Here is a 25751-nt window from a genome sequence, read left to right on the forward strand (position 1 = left end):
ATACACTGGCTTGTGGCAGTATACATCTGGAGACCCTGAGGAGAATGGAGAAGAAATACTGAAAGCCAGAGAAAATAAGGTTCTACAGAACATTTCATAATGCCGTAGAACCAGAAAATGCTTATTGTTGGAATTTACGAATAGGCTGGATAATTATGATAAGGACCACCTTATGAATAATGGGTTGGCTGGTATAGACAGCCTGTAAATTTCGTATGTTGTATTTAGCATGTTTCTCTCTCCTCGGATTCCACTTAAATTGCTGAGTGCCCCCTGCATTTTTTTTTTGTTTTTATTTCATTTCGATGCTGTCCATTTCAGGGAAGAAAAGACTTGGACAGGGGTTATACAATTTAAACAGAGGAGAACATGTGTTGTAGGTTGTAATTGTGTAACCCGCAGCCTTATGTAGCAAGCAGCACAAGTACCTAAGTGACTCGAGTTTTGTCAAACAATTAAAGAAAGACTTAATACTTGATTTCAAATTTGGATCTGAATTATGTCTTTAACATCCGATTACCCACTGCCACATTCCAAACGCATTCACCTAGACTATCGGTACGTCAACAAAACGACAATTTTGTATTTTTTAAGAAAGTCTACCAAGTCATATCAGACTTGTTTAGATGTATAATTATAACCTATTTTAAATAATTTCTTTAAAAAGGTTTCATTATTTAATCTGGCTTTCTAAAAATGAATTTTGATATTTTTGCTTAGAAAAGTTACTTCAGTGAGTATAAAGCTGATGCATTGAGATATGACCAATTGTTTAAAGACCCTGGCTTTATATGAGAGAAATCTGTTCTGCTCTGGCTTGATGTTTTGAACAAAAAAAACGCGGTAACGCATTGTTTGGTCTGGCTGTTTTGGGCAGCAGCGGGACCTGTAGTTGAGCTGTCGTCGTGTGCGTGCGGTCACTCGGTGCCGGGCAGCCGTCGCCATGAGTCGCAGCTATAATGATGAGCTCGGTTACTTGGATAAAATTCACAAGAACTGTTGGAGGATCAAGCATGGCTTCGTGCCCAACATGCAGGTAATTTCGCTGCAAGGATGCAGAACGGCCTGGGCTCTAGGCGCCCTCATGCTGCATCATCGCTGGGCGAAGCTTCCAGTCCCCTCCACTCACAGCCTCCTCCTCCTCCTCCTCCTCCTCCCTCCACTCACAGCCCCCTCCTCCTCCTCCTCCCTCCACTCACAGCCCCCTCCTCCTCCTCCCTCCACTCACAGCCCCCTCCTCCTCCTCCCTCCACTCACAGCCCCCTCCTCCTCCTCCTCCCTCCACTCACAGCCCCCTCCTCCTCCTCCTCCCTCCACTCACAGCCCCCTCCTCCTCCTCCCTCCACTCACAGCCCCCTCCTCCTCCTCCCTTCACTCACAGCCCCCTCCTCCTCCTCCCTTCACTCACAGCCCCCTCCTCCTCCTCCCTCCACTCACAGCCCCCTCCTCCTCCTCCTCCCTCCACTCACAGCCCCCTCCTCCTCCCTCCACTCACAGCCCCCTCCTCCTCCTCCTCCTCCTCCCTCCACTCACAGCCCCCTCCTCCTCCTCCTCCCCCTCCTCCTCCCTTCACTCACAGCCTCCTCCTCCTCCCCCCCTCCCCCCTCCTCCCCCCCTCCCCCTCCCCCCTCCCCCTCCCCCCTCCTCCCCCCTCCCCTCCCCCCTCCCCTCCCCCCTCCCCTCCCCCCTCCTCCTCCCCCCTCCTCCTCCCCCCTCCCCTCCCCCCTCCTCCTCCCCCCTCCTCCTCCCCCCTCCCCTCCCCCCCTCCCCTCCCCCCTCCTCCTCCCCCCTCCTCCTCCCCCCTCCTCCTCCCCCCCCCTCCTCCCCCCCCTCCTCCCCCCCCCCTCCCCCCCCTCCCCCCCCTCCTCCCCCCTCCCTCCCCCCCCTCCTCCCCCCTCCTCCTCCCTCCCTCCCTCCCTCCCTCCCTCCCTCCACTCACAGCCCCCTCCTCCACTCACAGCCCCCTCCTCCTCCTCCTTCCAGTACTCTCCACGCACAGCCTCCTCCTCCTCCTCCCCTTCCAGTATCCTCCACTCAGCCCCCTCCTCCTCCTCATGTCCCTTCCAGTACCCTCCACTCACAGTCTCCCACCACCCCCCCACCCCCGCCTGCTCCCAAACCAGGGCATAACCCATCCCTTTCCCTTCTCCCTGGCACTGCAGGGGTGCCACCCCTCTCTCACTCTGCTCATTTGCCCCATGTGAATATTTGGCTTTCCATTGTACTACAGTAATCCTAAAGTGACCTGCATTTCCAGCCATTGGGCACTGGAGGTTGAAGCAGACAGGGACACCCTTTCTCTGGCTCCTCTCTTCCCCACGGCCCTTTGCTGACAACAAGAGTTCGAACTAAGCCTTGTTGTCTGCAGTTGGAAGTCAGTTGGATAGGCCTTTACTGGGTGTCCGCGGGTAACAAACGGACACAAGTCGATTGTTTCCATAAATCAGAATCTACACAAGAATCACTCTACGGTAACCATACCTCCACGGTATTGTAGTGAATGATATTGACGAGGGCCAATTAACATGAACACTTATTTATTGTCTTTCCATGTCTAGTTACAGTGGTACAGAATGGCATGTCCCACGCTGGTTTCGATGGCCGTGAAGTATTGGTGGATATAGAACAGTACAGTACTATACAGGCCCTTTGGCCCACAATGTTGTGCTGACCTTTAAACCTTGCCTAAGACTATCTAACCCCTTCCTCCCACATATCCCTCTATTTTAAATTCCTCCATATGCTTATCTAGGTATCTCTTGAATTTGACCAATGTGGATATGGACCCCCAGATCCCTCTGCTCCTCCACACTACTAAGAATCCTGCCATTAACTTTGTACTTTGCCTTGGAGTTTGTCCTTCCAAAGTGTACCACCTCACACTTCTCCAGATTGAACTCCACCTGCCACTTCTCAGCCCAGCTCTGCATCCTATCAATGTCCCTTTGCAATCTTCGACAATTCTCTACATTATCCACAACACCACCGACCTTTGTGTTGTCTGCAAACTTGCCAACCCACTCTTCTATCCCCTCATCCAAGTCATTAATAAAAGTCACGAAAAGCAGAGGTCCCAGAACTGATTGTTGTGGGACACCGCTAGTCACAGCCCTCCAATCTGAATGCACTCCCTCCACCACAACCCTTTGCTTTCTACAAGCAAGCCAATTCTGAATCCACACGGCCAAGCTTCCCTGGATCCCATGCCCTCTGACCTTCTGAAGAAGCCTACCATGTGGAACCTTGTAAAATGCCTTACTAATATCCATGTAGACCACATCTGCTGCACTACCCTCATCAATCTGTCTGGTCACCTCCTCAAAGAACACTATCAGGCTTGTGAGACATGATCTGCCCTTCACAAAGCCATGCTGGCTGTCCCTGATCGGACCATGATTCTCTAAATGCCCGTAGATCCTATCTCTAAGAAACCTTTCCAACAGCTTGCCCACCACAGACATAAGGCTCATTGGTCTATAATTCCCTGGACTACCCCTACTACCTTTTTTGAATAAGGGGACATTTGCCACCGTCCAATCCTCTGGTACCATTCCTGTGGACAACAAGGACTCAAAGATCCTAGCCAAAGGCTCAGCAATCTCCTCCCTTGCCTCGTGGAACAGCCTGGGGAATATTCCGTCAGGCCCCGGGGACTTACCTGTCCTAATATTTTCTAACAGCTCCAACACATCCTCCCCCTTGATATCAACATGCTCCAAAACATTAACCTTACTGACACTGTCCTCAGCGTTATCAAGGCCCTTCTCCTTGGTGAATACTGAAGAGAAGTATTCATTGAGGACCTCACCCACTTCCACAGCTTCCAGGCACATCTTCCCACCTTTATCCGTAATTGGTCCTACCTTTACTCCCATCATCCTGCTTTTCACATAAGTGAAAAATGCCTTGGGGTTTTCCTTAACTCTACTCGCCAAGGCCTTTTCATGTCCCCTTCTTGCTCTCCTCAGCCGCTTCTTAAGTTCCTTACATTGTTTAGTGGAGTATTGGTACACAAGTGTCAATAAAAGTGAATGATTGTCGATTTCCAAAGCATCTTTCTTAAGTGACCTCCCAGGGTGAAACTGACAGTCTGTGCTCTTAAGAGACAGGTGTCTGATTACTGCTGGTGTGATTACATGTAAACTTCTTTTTCGAGACTGGTTCTCATTTGAATTTAATAATACTTAGGGGAGGTTGTTCATATTTGTAAGTCAGGCTCTAGTAACCCAGGAAGGGCCTGCACTTGGATATAGTCTTTCAGCCTGTTATTTGGATCCCTAGCTCAGCCCAACAATGGGGAAGACAAGCTGATATCAGGAGCTATCAAATTCTTGCCTTGCATCTGCTGCTGGGTCACCAACTTTCCATGTCACACAAGGCCACTAAATGGCATGGAAATATCATCGGTTGGTCCTTTTTAAGGAAGCAGAGTTGGCTTTTGGATTCCTGGGTAATTCTCCTACTTCCTCTGGTTGTATGGTAAAATTGGCATTCTGTGTTCCCATTTCCATTTCATTCAGGATAGCCAATATTCCTTTCATATGGAGGTAATTCTATATAATGCGGAACTGTGGACAAAACTAGTGGGGTTGGGGTTGTGAGAGAGGTGTCTGATATTCAAAGCAAAATGGCAAGCTTGCATCGACAGTAGATTAGGAGCTCCTCAGCTGATGTTGCAACCTCCTTGGGAAGCTCTCTTTTAGGCCTTGGAGAGGTTAGGAGATAATTACTCAGTGTAGAATACCCAAGCCCTGATTTCCTCTTGAAGCCAGACAGCTTCGAAAGTGAAGAATGATCATAATAGAACACATTACCTTGTGTTTGGGAGTGAAATTATAGAGACGACACAGAAACAGGTTCTTCAGCATGTGAAACTTTCTCAGACTGAGAGCCTATTACATCGTATGAGCATTTAGCAGGCTAAAGTAGTTAGAAATGTATAAGAGGAGGTAAACAGTGCCAAATCTTTAAAGAAATATTTCATAAGAATAGAAGAATCATAGAATAGTTACAGCATGTTCAGCCCATTGTGTCCATGCCCACCCTCTAATTCCACACCTGGGCTCCTTCTTCATAAATATGAAAATTTTTCTTCACCAGTTATTTTCAATTCCCTAATGAAGGCCACAATGGAACCTGCCTCCACCACTTCTGCAGGCAACTTCCAACCGCTCCTTGCTCCCATTATCTAGGCTGCTCATCATTTTGTATGCTTCTATCAGATTTCTACTTTGCTTCTGTTTTTAAGTCCCAGTCTTTCTAATCTGTCCTTTTAACTGTGGTCCTTCATCCCAGCAACCATTCTTATAAATATTTTCTTGACCCTTTCCAATGCCTTCCTCTAATACGGCAACCAGAACTGGAAATGCTACTTGTGTTTAGGCCGGAACAGTGTTTTATAAAGGTTCAGCAAGACTTCCATTTTATACTATGTCCCTTTTGATAATGCCCAGAAATGTATGTGCCTTATTATGTTTTCTCAACCTAAAACCCAGAATTTTGGATGCCTTATTAACTTTCTCAACCTGCCCCGTCACTTTGTGCGCACACAACCTTGGCTCCCTTTGCTCTAGCATCACCTTCTGGAACAGTAAACATTATTTTATGTTCTCTCTACTCATTCGTTCTACCAGAATGCATCACCATACATTTCTCCAGATTAAGCTTCATTTGCTGTGCATCTGCCCATTCCACCTGCCTGTTTATATGTTGCTTCAATTTATCCCCTTTGCAGCTCACAATATTGCCAAATGTTATCTACAAATTTAGAAATTGTGGCTTGTGCTCCGAAGTCATTAATATTAGATCAGTTCTCAACAAATTTATATTTCATTGGTAAAAATAGGAAGCATCAAGTTTTGGAAAGTTTTAGAAACTTGCAAAAATTGACTGAAAATTGATGGAGAAATACTAGAATAAAGTATTAAAATTATATCAATATGTGTATCGAAAGAATAGAAGTAAATCTGCGTCTCTTAAGACAAGTGCAGGAGAAATTATTAACAGCAAATAAGGAAAGGGCTGAGACATTAAGTTACTATTTTAAAATCCAGTCTGGACATAAGCTATCCTGGGTAATGAATGGATTTAATTTTTACAGATGTCCATAAGTTGATTTTTGTCTGTAAGTCAGAAAATACACAAAAATTACTCGATATGGTAATCATACCTCCACAGCATTGTAATGAATGGTATCAGAAGCAGACAAGACTGATAAAGAATAGTTCGTAAATGTAGAGAGAGAGAGAGAGGAAACTATTTCTGCCATTCATAGGAATGAACATACGTACATATGTCAGACTTCTGAATTTAATAATATTATGGGAACTTGTTAGAATGTAGGGGTGTCCATAAGTCATGACCTGGGACAGCCTGTATAGGCTTAATGAGAGTAATTATATTCATGGGATCAAAAGTGTTTAAATTCCCTGAACTTGGAACTCGCTGGCTGTGAAGGTGGCAGAAACAGTTAATCGGGGCATTTGAAAGAAAATTGTTTAGGCCCTGAAGGGAAAATAAGTAACAGGACTATGGGCAAAGAGAGAGACAGTTGGAATTGAACAGATTGCTCTTATAACAGCTGGCATTAATGCCAACCTCCTGAATCTCAGTAATTCAAATAGCTGAAGATGGTTGTGCCTAGGAGAATTAAGAATCTTCTACCAAGCTCTTTTGTGAATAAGATTGATCTCCAACAGCCAGAGCCATTTTCCTTTATGCTGTATATGACTTCAGCCAGTGAAGTATTTTCTCATTGATTCCCAATTTTATTTAAATATCACACAAGTGCTGCCTTGAGATTAAGAACAATCATTCCTAACTTGCTTATAATGGTAAACTCCTTTTGTCCATGTTTGGACCAAAGTTATAATGAGCCCTGGAGTGGTGTAATCCTTGCAGAAGCTAAATTGAGCATTGATAACTCAGCAACATATGAATTTGTTGACATGCATGAGAATTCAGCATGTGGGAAGAGGGTACATGAGGCCAAGCCTTCATCAGGAAAGGTTTGGAGATAAAGTTGGTTAGATATTGTGAAAATATTTATCATTTTACATATGCTCCCACATATATACAAAAAAATCCCTTCAAACAGCTCGTTACACTGTAAGAGAAAACTTATTATTAGGTGATTCAGACCTTTCTTCCATAGCTTCACATAGCATTTTTGTAAGTTTTCCTGTTTTGCAGTGTTACCTTTCAAGTTCTAAACTTGGTATTGCACAATCTGTAGAACTGATTCACACCATCTTTCATTCTTTTCACTCTTGTTAGTGATGACTGTTGTAGATCATAATTTTTGACTTCTGAATTGGGTGGCACAGGCTCTTTGGACCGGAAGGGCCTTCCCTTTTCCTTCCCTTTTGTTTCTTTGCTCCTTTAGATACTTATTAAATTCTACCTCAAAACTTTTTTTTTAACTTTCTACCCTATTTTTAGTGCCTTGGTTTAAAATTTTGTTTAATAATGTTCTTTTGAAGCATTTTTTGAGACATTTTTGTACAGTTAAAGATATATAAATGCACATTGTTGTTGAACGTAACAGTTTCAATCTTGTTAGAAGTTCCCATCCCAGTGCTGTATGAGTGTAATTGTATCATAAAAATTAGGCAGAAATTGACTGGTTTTAATATTGAACCTAATTAAACACTGAAAATGTTTTCCTGTATTCCAGGTGGAAGGGGTATTTTATGTCAATGATACCCTGGAAAAACTGATGTTTGATGAACTTCGAAATTCATGCCGCGGGGGAGGTAAGAACAAGCTGCAATATGCTTATAGTGTAGGACTTGAGTACAGGAGTTTGATTTTAAGTGCTGCAGTATGCAAACAATGGTAATGTGTGTACATGTTCAGATATTGCGTTCCAAGTTATTGTTGATTTGTTCACTGAAGCATACAGGAGAATGAACCTTTTAATAAATATATGCAAAGCAAAGGTCCTCCATTACCCTGATGCTTTGAAGATCTATGATGAGATCCTGGAAAACGTGGGCTGTGTCCCATATCTTACGAGCCACTTCTCAGCAAAGTATTAGTACAGTCCTTTATTGCCTTTGGTGTGGCAATACATCCTTTGACTGTCAGTGGAAAAGAATGAAGATCAAACCACCACAAAGCTTATGATTTACTGGGCAGCTGTGATCCATGCCCTACTGCACAATTCTGAGATGTGCACTACCTACAATAGGCATCTGAACCAATGTTGTCTCTGCAAAATCTACCAAATTCATTGTCTTATCCACACCTTTCTGCATGATTTCTCTTATCTCAAATCTATAGGTCAGATATGGTTGGTGTTATCCATCTACTTGAGGACCTCTGATGTAGGAGGGAAATTAGGTAGTTAGTTCCTGAATAAATATGCTTATAATTTGTATGGTTGTGTAGCTTGATTGCAAATTTGGTAAAAGTTTAAACTGCACAGAATGAGACGGTCCAGGTCATTTTAGTGTTCTGTGTAAATATCTGTACTTCTGTTGGTACGTTGGATTGCAACTTGCAACTGTAGGAAAGTTAAAAAGGTTAATCTTTTGTCTTGTTCCAGGTGTGGGTGGCTTTCTGCCAGCCATGAAGCAGATTGGAAATGTGGCTGCATTACCTGGGATTGTTCATGTGAGTTAGTAATTACCAACTAAAATTTGCTGCTTGGTGGAATTAAGAGCAATCCAATTGTGGGATTATATAGGAAATTGAAATCTCGTTGCATTGGTCTTTACACAAGATCATGATTGGAAGCAAGTTTCAAAATAAACCATTGTAAAGAAAAACAAATAATCATGTCTTGCATTGTAAAGTCATTGATGAAGAAATTGCAGTGCAGATAATGCTTTACAGATTTTTGGCTTTTGGTTCATCAAGGCACCCAATATAGAGCAGCTTGAGCTGCAAGACAGGGCGTCGAGGCTATTCAACCAATCATAATTGAAGCATCTTCATTGAGAGACACACTTTTAAGAGGAACTGTAATGAGATTAAATTCAATGTGATTATAAAGATTTAGGAATGAAAATGGGATTAAAAGAGTGAGATAACAGAGAAAGTCAAGAAGTTATTCTATTTTTCTTTAATTTTTTAATGCTAATTATGAAGAAAAAGACTAAATTTTCTTGCTTAGGGTTGTTCGTTGTACATATATAACACTTATGCTATTTAAAATTTACTTCATCCTAAATGTCTAGGCCTAACTTTTACCAATGCATCTACTGGGTAAATATCCAAGCCTCTTGTTATTTACATCTTCTTCATTGCTGTGTTTACCAGCAATGCAGCCAGAGTTTTAGTAGAACTGTAATTTCTGGATTTTTGCTTTTAACTGTGCTGTGCAGACTCTTGAACTTTGATTTATTCCATCATAATAGTGATTCTTGTTGGCCTAAGTATTAATATTAACCCAGTGTCTGAGCCATTGATACATTTTTGAAGCGTAGATTGTCTCTGAATTCAAATGTACCAACCATGGTGTTATTTCTGTCTGTTCTCCAGTTGCTATTACAGCAACAGAAATGGACACCAGGATTCCGTAAATACACAACATGATAGAGGGAAACTGTGTTCTCTTTACGTTATTATAATGTGGAGTTATTATATGGGATTTTTTTCTGTATTCCTGTAGTAATTCAGATAAAGTTGTTTGTCCAATAGACCATTATGTCTCAGTAGCTGTGAGTTAGAGTTTGTGTTCAGGATGCCTATGAAGCATTGCAGCATTTTGATTTGGGAGGCTTGTATGCATAAGTTGTCTCCTGGACTGAAACTAGACAATTTAATTAGATGTGTGGAAGTATAGCATGTATGTAAAATAAGCATGCTTTAAAGAGACAAACTGCTAGAAATATTCAGCTGTGGAAAGAAAAACAATTAATGTTTCAGGTTTCATGAAAGACCATTGACCTGAAATGTTAATTCTGTTTCTCTCTCCACTAGCACTATCTGACTTTTGGAGTGTTGACAGCATTTTCTATTTTAATTCCAGATTTGCAGCACTTGTAGCATTTTGCTTTTGAATGCTTTAAAATAAGCACACCTGTTAAAATTACATTTTCAAACACTTCATGTTGAAGTTTCGTAAGCAGATGGAAGATTGTACTATCAGAACTTGTTGCATGTAAAATATTTTGGATACAGTAAAGCTCTGACAATCCAGCATGCTCAGGACTTTGGTATTGGACTGGCAGATTTTCTGGACCATTGAATGCTATTAGTACCCCTAAACACATTAAATTCACTTTTTTTTAGTTGTTACACAATGCTATAATTTTCTAGTGAGACTGGTAAGTTTGAAGAATGCATGGGAGCCAGGGTCCTGGTGGATTTCAGAGGAGTGTGAGAAACATCACCTGAATCAATATATAACACTTATGCTAATCATCAGGATTTCCAAATAGGTAGTAGATTACGTAGTGAGCTCTTAATCACTTTTAAAGTGTTTCACAATTGTAGGGGAATGCATTGTGTGAGAGGTTATCAGATTTCTAATTATTGAAACATTTTTATTAAAACTTCTTTTTCTTTCTAAAGAGATCCATTGGACTTCCTGATGTCCATTCGGGTTATGGGTTTGCAATTGGAAACATGGCGGCCTTTGACATGGATGACCCAAAGGCTGTAGTATCCCCAGGTAAAAACAAAATCACTACTTAGATTGGACTGCTGTTGACAATTTGTTATGGAGTGCTGAATCAGTTCAAGATCTGGAGCTTTTATTTCATGTTCTACTTTGAATTTTGTGATATTAGATTTACAGAAATATACAACACAACCACCAGGACTGCTGAATTGAAGCAGTGCTAAAGCATTGGACAAGGGTGGGGATCGCAAATATTCACATGCTCCCTTGATTAAGCCCATAATGATTGTGCAGTTTGCTTGTACAAGGCACAGTTGAAACCATTGGATTCTAGCTCCTTTATGTTCACAGGATATAAAAAGTGCATCTCTACGTTGATTATTTTTGACCGGTCGAGGAGGTCTTTCAAACCCTAGAATTTTAATGCTAAATGTTTCAAGGTTCTGGGCTTTGGAAAGAAAGCTCTCAATATTTAAGGATTACGGAGTCATCTTTGTGCAAAAAGCATCTTGCCTTTTACTTATCACTGGTCAAATTGTTGGTCACAGGATTTATTGAATTAAAAGTTTTGATATGTGTGTTAGACTCTTGGCTTCTCCATTCGGAAATCCCACCTTGAATTACTGTTTATATTCTGTCAAATCTATGTTGGCACAGAAGAGTCTTGTGTGTATGATAGCTTTTGGGTACATTGAGGAATGTTAGTCTTAATTTTGCTGCCTGAATTACAGATGGTGAAGGTGGGCAGGAGAAAGAAATAGGATGTAAGAGGAATGATTTTATGAAGGTATATTTTTCTTTTGCAGGTGGTGTGGGTTTTGATATTAATTGTGGAGTGCGATTACTGCGTACTAACCTCGATGAAGGAGACGTGCAACCAGTGAAGGAGCAACTGGCTCAAGCCATGTTTGATCACATTCCTGTAGGAGTTGGATCCAAAGGAGTAATCCCAATGGGAGCTAAGTAAGATTGCTCCATAAGACCTTCAGGGACTAACATTAAAGTAGTATAAGAATAGGGCGGGGTGAGGAACAAGAGAGATTGATCAAATTTGATTGCATATTTGGCACATTACAATATGAAAGTATTTTTTTGTGGATTGCATACTTTGTGCTATTTACAAGCCAGAATACCCCATCCATCACTCACCACCTTTCCTGCCTGAGAGAACTAGCTGCAGTATATGCTGCTTGGTGAACTCTTGGCCACTCTGATGGAGTTTGGCTATCTCTCCCTCCAGGCGAGGTTCAAAGGTCAGCACAACATTGTGGGCCGAAGGGCCTGTATTGTGCTGTACTGTTCTATGTCTGTGTCCAGCCTGTTCTGCACCATCCTGCTATCATCATGACCAGCCCTCAAGTTGCTGATGACTAGCCTTGACGTCACCCTAACTTCCATCCCAGAAATGGGATTTTCAAATCAGGTCCTGCATTTGTCCACTTAAGACATCCAGTGAGACATTTCGTCAAAGCAGTCCATCTCTATGTAAACAGAAAATCAGGTAGACAACCTCAGTGGCTTAGTATCTTTCCTGTGTGATCTCCTCTTGTTTTAAATTCTTTTCTATATGTAATATGTCACAAAATAAGTCTTTAGCATCAGCTGTGTCCATCAGGCGAGCGTGTAGATCAGTGACCTGACCTTCTCTCACAGTTCGTTGTTGAACAGTAATACCATAGCCACTGTTATGATCTTATAAATACCTGCTTCATTCAGGGAAATTTAGAAGAGGAACACCCCAATCTTTTCACTTCATCAGACTTTTATTTATTTTGTAGTCGAGTAATTGCATATACAGAAATGTATGGGAAACTAGGGGAAGGGGTGCAGTTTTATGCTTAACTATTCAAAGTTTCCTACGTTTTCATTTATGAAACAGATTTGATATACCTTAGCTTTTGCCTACTGAAGATTGCATCATAGCCTATTTACTACTTCCTTTGTGTTGTGCTATAACCTTTTCCCCTTGCAGATGGATGACATGCATCCATTGGCAGATCCAAGATGGTTTTATTAATGTTGGTCAATTTGTCTGATTGCCTTTGCTAATTCACTGTTTAGCATTTCCTTTGGGAAGGCCAATCGCACTAAGAGGTCTGTGCATATATCTAAAGCATACTGTGATCACAGTGGTGTACCCCAGCTCACACTCTCTTGAGTCACATCTCCTATCGGTGCCATTGTAGTTGCGGACATTTAGCAGCCCACATCACTAGCTGTAGAACAAACAAACATTGTGAATGATTGCCAGTACAGGGTGAATTTAGGGAATTAGGCGGAAGGTGAAAAAGCAGGACCTCTTAGAATTGTAATCTTGGGGTTACTACTTGTGCCATTTGTTAGTGAGGGTAAAAATAGGACGATAGGACAGATAAATGTATGGCTAAAGAGCTGCTGTCACCATCTTGAGGCTGCTTCTGTGACACCAATTGGGAGCATGGCCTGCTTGCCTGCTGGTGCCATTGTGCTATCTCCTACTCTGTGTGGGTGTGCTGGTGACTGGCAGCACTCGGACTGGGTGCCAATAGCAGCCCAGACCCTGGGCTGCACCTCCCAAAAATGAATCTCCCTGCTTGCCTGTCTGAGCTGCAACTGAGGATCTGGGTGAACAATGTAGCATGTGAGGTGCAGAGCCTCGACTCTTATTGAGTGGCACAGAGAGGGAGTGGGGCCTGGGAGGGGCAAGAACAAGGCAGAAGGATGAAGGGTGCATGCTTGGCTTGGTGATAGGAGGCAGAAGGTAATGGTGGAATGATTTTTTTCTGATTGGAAGTCTGTGGCATGTGGTGTTCCACATGGTTCAGTGCTGGGATCTTTGCTGTTTGTGATGTATACTAATGACTGGGATATGATTGTAGGATGTATGATATGGAAGTTTGCAGATAACATGGAAATTGGTTGTGGTGTGGATAGTAAGAAAGGTTGTCTAAGGCTACAGCAGGATATTGATCAGTTGGAAGTTGGGGGGAGTGTTGGCAAATGGAATTTAATCCTGACAAGTGCGAGCTGTTGCACTTTGGGAAGTCAATAGGGGTACAACGTACCCAGTAAATGGGGTGCTAAGGAAAGTTGAACAGACTGACCTTGAGGTTCAAGTTAATAGATCATTGAAAGTGGCAACATAGGCAGATAGGCAGATAGGGTGGTGAAGGCAGCAAATGGCATGATTAAACCTATGCCCTCTTGTGAATGATTGCAGGATAAAGTGCCCAAAAAGATTATCAATGCCTCTCACTGATTGTGGTTGTGCATTGAGAATAAGAGGTTGGGCGTTATGTTACAACTTTACAAAACATTGGTGTACAGGGCACTGCCCTGTAGGATGAACGTGATTGCTCAGGAGAGAGATTCACTAGGGACGTTGCCTGGATTGGAGGTCATTAGTCATGGGGAAGGATTGGATAGGCTGGTCTTGTTTGCCTTGGAGTGAGAGTTGAGAGTTGACCTGATAGAAGTGTATAAAAGTATGAGAGGCATTGATAGGGTCTTTTTCCCATGGTGGGGATGTCAAAAACAAGAGGTCATAGGTTTAAGGTGAGAGGCTAAGAGTTTTAAAGGGATTTGAGGGTAAAACTTTTATAATAAGAATAGTTGATATCTGGAACATGCTGCCAGAGGAGGTGATGGAATTGGATACAGTTACTACATTCAACAGGCATTTAGACAAACACTTAAAAAGGCAAGGCATAGAAGGATATGGTCCTAATGTGGGCAAATGGGATTAGTGTAGATGACAGAAAGATTGGCATGGAGGTGGCTGAAGGACCCATTTCTGTGCTGCACAACTTCATGACTCTGACTTTACATTGCAAGGGTGTTTGCTGTGCAGTGCAGATATAATTTGACTGAGTTATTCAGGTGATATGGTGAACTAGATGAATTAAATCATCTGACACCATTTGAAGATCAAAGCTTGGGGGACTTTGACACTGTACTTGCAAAGCATTATTGAACAGTACAGGGAATCCAAGTAACTTTTTTTAAAATGTGTGGCTAAACAGTCTTAAGATAAATTGTAAAGGGTTTGGATGTTTTATGCAATACAATAACACAATTAAGGAGAAGAAGCAGAATAAAATAGAACATGGGACATATACAGTAATTGTTGATCCTTACCTTGGTCAACTAACTCGGGTTAGGTAAATGACCACACAAATTGTAATTAATTCAAACTTGTAACTTCACTGTATCAACTTTATTATGTCAATGTAAATATCCACGTAAGTTATGTTGACTCTGGGTCAACAATTCCTGAATGCTATTGTTCCTTTAGGACCAGTACCTACCCAAACTACTTCTCCCATTTACAACACCAAAATAGGGGACCTCCTGCTGGCTAAACGATTGGTCTTTCTCCCTGCCCCAGGCATGGGGGTCTTCCTTGTGATAGTTAGTCTCCCTGGAGTTTTCACTGCTCTACCTCCTGAAATCTTTCATTTTTATTCTTTTAACGTATCAGTTCTACACTGTTATACTTCGATTCTGTTGATTCTGACTTATCGGCCTATCCTGTGTCCACCTTTCATTGGTACTGGCCCAAGGCTAGAGGTAGCATTACCTCATTGCTCTTCTCCCAAATAGGGATATGCCTTTGCTTTTCACTGAATCAGGCCATTTCAAACCAGCTTACATGCAATTCAAGTCAGACACTGGGCTCTGGTTACTTCAGTTCACGGACACAGACTATTCTTCTTATGAGCCTATGTTGATTCTTCTACCTTATCAAAGAGCATTCCACAAATAACTTGTTATTTGAAAATAATCTCTGATTAGCAGATTCTCTGTGGGACCTTCGTTATGTCCAGTTTCGACTACTTCAATCCAGCAAGAGTTAATTCAGAAAATGACAGCAGCCTCTTCTTCCACCACCACCTGGCGAGCACTAAGACATTTGTTTTGTCTACTCGTCCACTGTCCTTGACTTGTTCCAGCTGGCTGTTCTGCAGATTTTTAATTTCTTCAGGCTAACATAATGCAACTTGAAAGCAGGTTAAGACTTTATACTGATAATGGCAGAGTTACCCACCTGAACCAGAGTCCTTGATTGAAGCAGAACCTGTTCCTTCCTGGGGTGTCAGTCACCTCCTGCTACTTGAGTGTGGTGCAAAGTCTTGGCAGAACCTGGATTGCTGCAAGTGAAGGAGGCCCACAATGCAAATTCCGGGAGATTCTTCCATCTTGGCAATTCCATCAGGGCAGCCTTTGTTGAGCGGATGGGTAAACAGATTGCAGCTTGGCAATCAGCAAGGGACTCTGTCCATCTTCCAACCTGAACGGGTCAGTGCTGCTGTAACTGCTGGTTGGTGGGACGTTACGGTCTGATATCAACTGTTGGATATAAGGAGGGAGTGAGAGATTTGCTTTCAATGTCTAAATGAGCATTTCTTTCGATAAAGAATCATTTTATTTTGACAGAATGCAATGACACATTAGATCCAATTAGAAGTAATGGTTAGGCTTTTACTTCAGGATGTTTGCTTTTTGCATTTGTCTACTGTTGTAGGTGGTCGTATTCTTGAGTGTTTTCATTTTGTATAAAACTGGTTATCCTTTCATCGTTTAACTATTTGATGTATGCAGTGCTCCCATGGAGCCTTTATATCTTTAAAAGTATTTGAATAGCACTTGCACTAACACTTATTAGACATTAAATTCATAAAAGATTTTTTTTTAAACTGAATGAATAAGTGAACCACTAGTAGAAAAATAATTTGCAATGAGTAATAAAATAGAAAGTGATGCCGGTAAACTGTTAATTTTAAACCTATGGGGATTGTTCCGATTCAGAGGTTGTTTTAAATCTGGGAGGATGTTAAATAGAGTAAAAGTAAACAGTGTTGGTTACAAATCAGCAGTTTTCCCAAAACAAAATCATGCATTTGCTGGAAGTCAGAAATAAAGCAGAAAATGCTGGAAATACTCAGCAGGTTGGGGAAGCTTCTGCTGTGTAAAAGATACAATTAGAGAATGTTCATCACACTTTAAATGTTTTCTTTCTCCCACATAAATGCTGTTTTTATCTGCTGAATATTTACACTGTTTTTCTGCATTTGTTTCTGATTTCCAGCCTGCACATTATTTTGCTTTTGCATTGTAATTGTAAACTTTACCAGCCAAAGTTAGTGGAAAACAAATTACACTTATTGCTATGAATTGCACTTACTACTTAAAGCGGCTGTCTTTATTAATCATTTGCACCAATGATTTTAAAAGTGTAAGCAAATAAATAATCCCTGTGGATTTCAACCAAAGCCAAACAGTTATTTAAATAACCATCTGGTAAATTCAGAAAGCTGCTAACCTTGACAGCCATCTGAACAAATCTCACAGTATGGTAATATTTGAACTGTGTGGCTTGGTTCTTCCCTTAAGCAAATTGCCTAGAGACTGAAAAGACTGCTGCAACAATGTACTGAGCTAAACTTGAATGTGCTTTGCATGAGTGTGGTTGTTTCAACACATCTTCTATACCAAGAGAGTACATTAGTATTGTATGTTAAGACAAGTTTGCTTCATTTTGTTAGTGAAGTACCAATCATTTTATACTTAAAGGAAATGGCCATGAAGGTATACACTAAGGTAATAAAGAAATTTGGAGCATGTTATCTTTTTATTTCATATTTTCTACCTTTTAAAAAAGAAACTTCATAACCAAATGTTCTGACTCTTCAGCGTTTCGGTTCCTGATGAATATCACAGCCACTGAATTTGACTGTTGAGTTTTCTTATCCTTTCAATGTTTCTGCTACGGAAGGGCAGCTTTGAATTAATTATTTTGTTACTGAATGGAAAAAAAAACTTTTTTTAATTGACCTTTGGTTTGCTTCTGTCATTCCTCTGTATATTAGATTTTAAAATATTTTGTTTACTGCTACAGGTTCTCTGTTGACATTTCCTTACAGAGACTTGGAAGAAGCTTTGGAAATGGAGTGGACTGGTCTCTGCGGGAAGGTTATGCTTGGGCTGAGGATAAGGAACACTGTGAAGAATATGGGAGGATGCTGCAAGCTGATCCTTCCAAAGTCTCTTCAAAGGCCAAAAAGAGAGGATTGCCTCAGGTCATTCTGTCTACATTTTCCCTTTTTTATTTCCTGATCTGTACTATAGGATTCCCAAGAGCTGTCCCTGTTCACTGTTGCATCACTCTGTACCTTCTTATTTGTGTTTTGACTTGCTGTCTGGAAATTCACAAGCACAACTATATTACACGTGGCTCCAGATTGCAGCATCTCCAGTCTCTTGTGTCTCTATACTACATGTGAAGTGTTCATAATGAATTTTTTATAGCTCTTGACATGCTCTATTGTTGTGAACTCTTATAACAATCATCCAAAAACTTGTGCATTTAAGTTTTCTATACTTATTATAAAACAGATGTGTAAATCTAGTTGGCATTTGGGTAAAAGATCAGCCATGATCTTATTCAATGGCTGTGCAGGTATTAGGGTTGAATGGCTTACTCCTGCTTCTATTTCTTATGTGTGATTATGTTAAATTCTCAGTTTTAGAAAGCTAACTTTGCAAATCTCTTTTTACACTGTTCAACTTAACAAAATACTTAAGGACTGTTTGAATTAAATGAATACCAGAATATGTATGGTAATTTTTTTCCTTTTTTTTGTAGCTGGGGACATTAGGTGCTGGAAATCACTATGCTGAGATTCAGGTGGTAGATGAAATCTACGATGATTATGCAGCACGTAAAATGGGAATTGACCACAAGGGCCAGGTTTGTGTCATGATTCACAGTGGGAGCAGAGGATTTGGACACCAGGTTGCAACAGGTAAAACATGTAGACTTGTGCTGGTCTAAGTATGATGAAATGCATCTTGTGCTCTGTGCATAGCCATGCTCCATAATACTGTAGATGGTATGTCTATGATAATGGCCCATTGTGGTATTTGTCAGAAAATCTGTATTTTTCACTGTTCTTTGCAGATGTTCTAACTCTATAATGTATTATGAAGATATTGTCACATCCATTGTTAAAGGCTCCTATAAATATGATTTTGACCAACAAGAACACTCTAGGATGAGGTTCAATAGTGACTTTATCCTTGTGTGTCCTTTATTGTAAACATGTTTATAGAGTCATGATCATACAGCACTGGAAACAGGCCTTCATCCTTCGTGTCCATGCTGACCATCATACACCCAGCTGTACTAATCTACTTACCAGCACTTGGTCCATTGTCTTCCATGTGCTTGTTTAGATACTAAATGTTGTGAGTCTCTGTCTCCATCATCCCCTCATGCAGTGCATTCCAACCACATCTAGGTGAAAAAGATTCTTCCTCCAGCTCCCCTCTAAACCTCTTGCCTTCAACCAATACCCTCCAGTTTTAAACACCTCTGCCACAGGGATAGGTTTCTTGTTTATCCACTCAGCCTCGTCTACCTCAAGGCAAACAAACCTAGTCTATTCAGTTTCTTCTTGTATGTGAAATGCTTTATCCCAGGCACCTTCCTGGTGAATCTCCTCTACACCTTCTCCAGTGCAATAGTGTTCTTCCTGTACTGTGGTGATTAGAATTGCATACTTTGCTCCAGCTTGGCCTAAAAAATGATTTTATAAAGTCGTACCATAGCATCTGCTCTTCCATGTCCTGGCTAATAAAGGCAAGTATTCCATGTGCTGCCTTTACCATCTTGTGTAGCTGTTTGAGGAAAGGAGCAATCCTTGGACTTTACACCGAGGTCCCCCGCCCCTGTAACTCAATGCTCCCTAGGGCCCAACTATTCTTTGTATCTGTCCTAGTCTTATTAGTCCTCCCAAAATGCATTGCCTCTCATTTATCAGGATCAAATTCCATCTGCCATTCCCTTGCTCATCATACCAACTGATCAATACTGTCTTGTAGTTGAAGACCTTCCTCCTTGCAGTCAACAGCCACTAATTTTTGTGTCATTTGCAAACTTACTAATCGCATCCCTGCATTTGCATCCAAATCATTAATGTATAATAACAGTATGGGCCCTAGAATCAATCCCAATGGTACACCACTGGTCACAGGCTACCAATCACTAAACAACCCTCCACCATCACACACTCTTTTCACCAAGCCAGTTTTGGACCCAATTTGCCAGCCTGTCTTGGATCCCATGGGCTCTAACCTTTTTGGACCATTTTCCCATGTGGGACCTTGTCAAAGGCCTTATTGAAACCTATGTAGACTACATCAACAACACTGCCCACGTCAATACACCTTGTCGCCTCTCTGAAATTTTCAATTAAGTTGGTCAGACAAGACCTTCCCTCAAACCACGTTGACCATTTTTGATTAACTCCAGCCTTTGCAGGTATAGATTAATCCTGTCTCTCAGACTTTTTTTTCCAACAACTTCCTTGCTACTGACATTAGACTCACTCGCCTGCCATCACCTGGCTCATCCCTGCTTCCCTTCTTGGATAAAGACACTGCATTTGATGTCCTCCAGTCATCTGGCACCTTGCCTTTGGCCAGTGAAGATTTAAAAATCTCCGTCAGGTCCCAGCAATCCCCTCCCTTGCCTCCCATGGGATATTGGGAGATATCTCATTAGGCCCTTGGGATTTATCCACCTTTAAAGCCACTAAGATATCTAATACTTCTTTAAAGATAACATACTCCAGAATTTCACTGTCCAGCTCCTGAATCCACAAACTACAATGTCCTTGTCCTTCTTCATGAATGCAGATGCAAACTATTCATTTAAGACTTCACCTCTGTCCTCTGCCATAATGGCTCTTGCTCTTGCTCTTTCCCTGGTTACTCTCTTGCCCTTGCCATACTTATAAAATACTCTTAAAAATTTGAATTATTTTTACCTAGTGATAGTTGCTTGTTTCTGAGCATTTGGAAAATACAGGAAAAATCAAATCTTAAGATTTGATTCTTAACCTATTCCTTTCGTATAAACTTGCTGCTGGTAATAGTAACATAGTGGATGTCAGCTCTTCAGACAATGTAGAATTTTGACTTTTGAATATATTTTAATATAATTAATGCAAAATATTGGTGCCACGTGGACTCTGCCATAACATTATTTTCCTACATTCATTAAGAAGGTTGCTAGATGCCTTTTTTATTGATGGAAAATGCGCTGGCATCCCAGAAGTGAAAAATTATGAATATGTGACCAATTAATTTTTTTTAAGATCGCTCCAGTATTTCTTTAGCTAGACTTGACAAATGTGGCTTCTTTGTGATGGCTTAGAATGCAGTTAGTGTAGCTGAGGAAAGGAATTGGTTTATTTTCCAGATGCGTTAGTGGCTATGGAGAAAGCAATGAAGAGAGATAATATTATTGTCAATGACAGGCAGTTGGCGTGTGCCAGGATCAATTCCCAAGAAGGTCAGGACTACCTTAAAGGCATGGCAGCAGCTGGAAACTATGCTTGGGTGAATCGCTCCTCTATGACCTTTCTGACACGACAGGTAGGATTTGTATTGAACTGTTCCATTAAGCTAATGTGTTAGATCACTATACCATTCAATTAATCTCCAAGTTTTTCAAATTTTACTGTGTAAAGACACATTTAAGAGATTAGTAGCACATGGGTTTGTCCAAGTGGTTTGCTGATGAGGAACACTTCATCCTATCCAGGTCATTATGGGGAGGTGCAGAAACAAAGCAACTTGCTTTCCACATTCTTGGAAACTGCTGTTGATTAACTAACCTCTTTGAGTTTGCACCTCCAGCAAAAGATTTGTTAGATTCATCTAATCAAGGGAATGGCTAATACATCCAGAGAACTGGGAAACTGCCTATTTAAAAAAAATGTAATTTCCCTAATATGTCAAAATGTGAGTTTGAAAGTATGATCTTATGAAAAAGTTTGTAGATGTAGCTGGCATTGTATTGGTTTCCTGCTCTTTTCAATTTCTCTCATTCTTTCACTCCCCATTTCCTTATCTTTGTTTATCTTTCCTACTTCTTGCATTTATTCTTGCTTGATTCCCTCCCAAAATGACTCCCATATGCTCGCCTTGTTCTTGAATGTTGTGTGTATTCTCTCCCAAATCTCTCACTTGTTTTTCTTGCTCATCTTTCTGGTTGATCTATTTAACTTCTTTGCTACCTACTCCCTTGTCTTGCAATTCTGCTCCCATGATTCCCAAATCACTTTCTCCAAACTCTGGGTTCTATTTTTCCTCTTGTTTTCATTTCTTCTGTTCCTTCCTGTTTTTCTTCCTTTTAGGCATTTGCCAAAGTTTTCAACACCACACCAGATGATCTGGATATGCATGTGATTTATGACGTATCTCACAACATAGCCAAAGTGGAAGAACATGTGGTGGATGGGAAACAGAAGACTTTGCTGATCCACAGGAAGGGTTCTACAAGAGCCTTTCCACCTCATCATCCTCTTATACCGGTTGATTATCAGGTAACAAAACTGCTGAAATAGTACATACATTGTAGTCCTCTGGAAAGTAGAAACCTTGCAAGATGTCCAAGAGATTGTCAAGACTTGACTTGGGATGCAAGTGACAGAAAGGATATTTAGTGTCTAATTCATCAATATCTTTATTTAAAAGCTTGGAGCAGTTTATCTGTTGTAAATTTACTTTTGATATTACTTGAAATTTTAGTAAATATTTCCAAATATGCAAACCATGCAAGTATGAGAATTGATACAAAATTGCTACAGCAAGTTTTATCCCACTTTGACCATAGAAATTTGAACATGGGAGTCAGACTTTAAGTCAGTTCTGGAACCTCATTAACCTTAAAGCTGCTCAGATGGAGAAAGTATCATTCTGTACAATTATTTCCTTGGATCTTTTGACTGAAGATCACTTGCACTTGTTTATGGGCTTGTTCTGGAAACTTGGGTAGGATTACTTGAAGTTGAGCTGTCACTTTGTAAGTGTTATTCAATTAGAATTTTTGGCTAAAATGGTACTTTGGAAAATGGGAGGTCTGTAATTTTGCTAAAATGTACTTTGTACATTTGAGATTGAGATCTAGCACATTATTCAATGCATACGCTGAACAGGTATATAAATGACTGTTCTGATCTGAACTGCCATCCTCATTAGAACCTTTGCTTCAAAAAAATGTTGAAAATTGTAAAATTATTAACATGCATACACTGTACACACAAGTATTTAAATCTATTTGAATATATACCTATTTGTTCAAAGTGAATCCGACTACATGTAATATTTATTGTTCCTGTTATCCAAATAATATTTAAAGGTCAACTATCTTTTACCACATGGCTGTGTACACCAATACTTGTATCTATATTAATAAAACATAGCAAACTGGGTTGTGATGTAGGAGACATGGATGTAGTATTTGAAAGTGTCAAAGAATATGAAGTAATTATGGTTATAAATTCTGATATTGAAGCTTATTGTCTAATATTTTAATAAAATAACATGCTTTACTCTAATTTAACTCTTACAGCGTTTTATATAATAAACTTTATAAAGCAGTTCTCTTCTCAGGGAAAGGCCACTGGTTTCTCTTGAGGCTTTAAAAGATGGACAAAATGGGAGGTTAGATCTAGGAAGGAAAGTGCTGGGAGCAGAGCACTGGGCTTGGGTGGATGGTGGTGTTTCTAGATGTATGGTCCAATTGCAAGAAGATATATGAGGCTAATCGAAGTTCTGGTCTATTCTGATGGGATTCCCTTATGGCAAAGAATAATTAAGATATTTTTGATTACATGGATTTCCATTCAGCAAATAAGTCAGTGAGTGATTTCCATGCCTTTTTTTTGTACCTTTTCAGTTAACTGGACAGCCTGTTCTGATTGGTGGAACAATGGGAACCTGTAGCTATGTCCTTACTGGCACAGAACAAGGCATGACAGAAACTTTGGAACGACCTGCCATGGGGCGGTAAGAAATTCTGAATAAATGTGCCATTGTGGATCTTCATAATCCAGTAATTGTGATCTTGCCTAAATTTCTTATGATAAATTTGTGGACTTTTTTTTTGAGCAGAGTCCATTGCAGATACTGTTTCTTTATACTCAATTAAGTAGGCTGTTTGAATATTTTGTAGTATAATGTTGGATTAGAAATTGCTATTGAAGAACTGGAAAATATAATGCATAATATACATCAGGTACAGCAGCTGCCTCATCGTTAAATTATTTAAAATGCTATTTTTCATAGCTGTTTCTTAAACAAAAATATGCAGTGAGGTGGGTGGCATTCCTAGAAAACTTGTTATTGTGATTTTCCTGTAATATGAAGCTAAGTTATCTGCATACATTGAGAAATGAGAGTTTGAAGAAGGCAGTTGGTTACTATTTTTCCACAAATTCCGTGACAGTGAATTTAATCTGTATCTCCAATTTTTGGGTAGTGATTTGTGAATTCCATAAGGTGAATTTCCATTACCTAAACGTATAATGCAAAGGGTCACCTGTGGAGCTTCAAAAGCACCCTATTTAACTCAGTGTAATGACATTGTAAGTGTTCCTTACTTTGATTTAGACATTGCTTTGTGGACTAAAAAGCTGGAATATAATTTTAGAATGTTCTTTTCAGGGGCGAGCTTTGTCACGTGCAAAATCCCGACGTAATCTTGATTTTCAGGATGTGTTGGACAAACTAGCTGATATGGGAATTGCTATTCGTGTGCTTCACCTAAACTAGTAATGGAAGAAGTAAGTGCTGCAATTTATTTATCTCTGCTGAAGCTGATTAAATGTTGTGGGAGCAATTTGTTTTCTGGATTGTTCTCTCCTTGTACTTTAGATAACTTGAAGAATGTAAAGATCCTGGGTTCAAATTCATTTTTGTTCATGTACTAAAACTAAGAAAGCAGTGAGTGTACATCAAACTTTATTGAAGGCAATGGAGCCAAACTTCTGTCCCATTATATATACATTAGAATTAAGTTTTTGAATATTAAGAATCTCAATGTGGTAGACACTAATATACAACTTGCAGTCATTTTCAAACTGTTGGAGACACGAGACTGCAGATGCAGGAATCAGGAGGAACAAACAATCTGCTGGAGAAACTCAGTGGATCGAGCAGCATCTGGGAGGAGAGGGGGGGGGAAGGAATTGTTGATGTTTTGGGTCAAAACCCTACATCAGGACTGAGGGGAGATAACCAGTGTAAAGAGGAAAGGGGGAGTAGTGAGGCAGGACCTGCACGTCTTTGGACGTGGGAGGAAACCAGAGCACCTAGGGAAAAGCCATGTGGCCATAGGGAGAATGTGCAAACTCTTCACGGGCAGCACCAGAGGTCAGGGTTGCAGCTATGAGCAGCAGCTCCATAATTGTGCTACTGTGCCAATCTGTGTCTTGAATGACTGTTGGAATTATAACATGTACTTATGTTCATCCTTTCAATATAAATTCCCATTCAAGCTAGGTTACAAAAGAGATGCTGAATTAAAACCTGAAGTCAATTATTAAATTATCTTTTCTTTCCTAGGCTCCTGAATCGTACAAGAACGTAACTGATGTTGTGAATACTTGTCATGATGCAGGGATCAGCAAAAAAGCTATTAAACTGCGACCTATTGCAGTTATAAAAGGCTGATAGAAATATCTTGATAGTTTAAATTAGACATCCTTTAGATGAACTGACTACCTTATTAAACTGTACTTTTTTTGTAGAAAATCCTGTTTACTCTGCCACACAAATACTGACTTTTAAGTTTTTCACTCCAGAAAATCTGAAATTCAATCAAATAATTTGTTCCAGTGAGATGGCCACTGTACATTTCTTTCCATCAAGCTAACAGTGCAGAATTTTGCATTTTAATTTGAGAAAATGTGTTTTTTAAAAATTTGCGATGAAATGGATTGAAGTACAATAAATTGAAGCGTTTTTTCTTTAAAAAATGTTGTATAATAATCATGAATCAGTTAAAGAAACTCAGCAAAACATTGTTTTCATGAGGTGTACAGTACTCTTATTCAGGGTAACGGTGGCTATGCTAAATTGACCTGAATATCTATGGAGGAATAAAGCACTTTGTTCACAATCTAATGACGTGTGAATTTTGCATGAGATTATGATCAGAACAACCTGATTAAATCTTTCTTCTACTCACCCCAATGTTTTGAATAGCCTTAATGTGTGGTTCTTAGAGTTTTGTGTAGGCATAGGAGACTAGTTTAATTAGTTCAGTACAACACTGAGTTGAAGGGCCTTTTCCTGGCTGTGTATAAAGCTGATGTACAGCTATTGACAACAAACAACATCATAATCTTTA

At 40.4% G+C, this 25751-nt stretch overlaps 1 protein-coding gene across 1 annotated transcript; it reads left to right on the top strand.

Moving 5' to 3' along the window:
* Positions 1–885: 885 nt before the first annotated feature.
* rtcb (RNA 2',3'-cyclic phosphate and 5'-OH ligase) lies at positions 886–25589 on the top strand. The gene is given in 15 exon segments (XM_052030428.1): positions 886–1036; positions 7676–7754; positions 8549–8616; positions 10522–10621; positions 11377–11533; positions 17473–17492; positions 17495–17628; positions 18195–18354; positions 20814–20989; positions 21754–21942; positions 23298–23379; positions 23382–23407; positions 24065–24152; positions 24155–24183; positions 24965–25589. Coding segments are annotated over 15 exon segments (1509 nt in total). The 5' UTR covers positions 886–943; the 3' UTR covers positions 25073–25589.
* The last annotated feature ends 162 nt before the right edge of the window (positions 25590–25751 follow it).

This window comes from Pristis pectinata, chromosome 15 (assembly GCF_009764475.1).
Source record: "Pristis pectinata isolate sPriPec2 chromosome 15, sPriPec2.1.pri, whole genome shotgun sequence".
Taxonomy (NCBI): Eukaryota; Metazoa; Chordata; class Chondrichthyes; order Rhinopristiformes; family Pristidae; genus Pristis; species Pristis pectinata.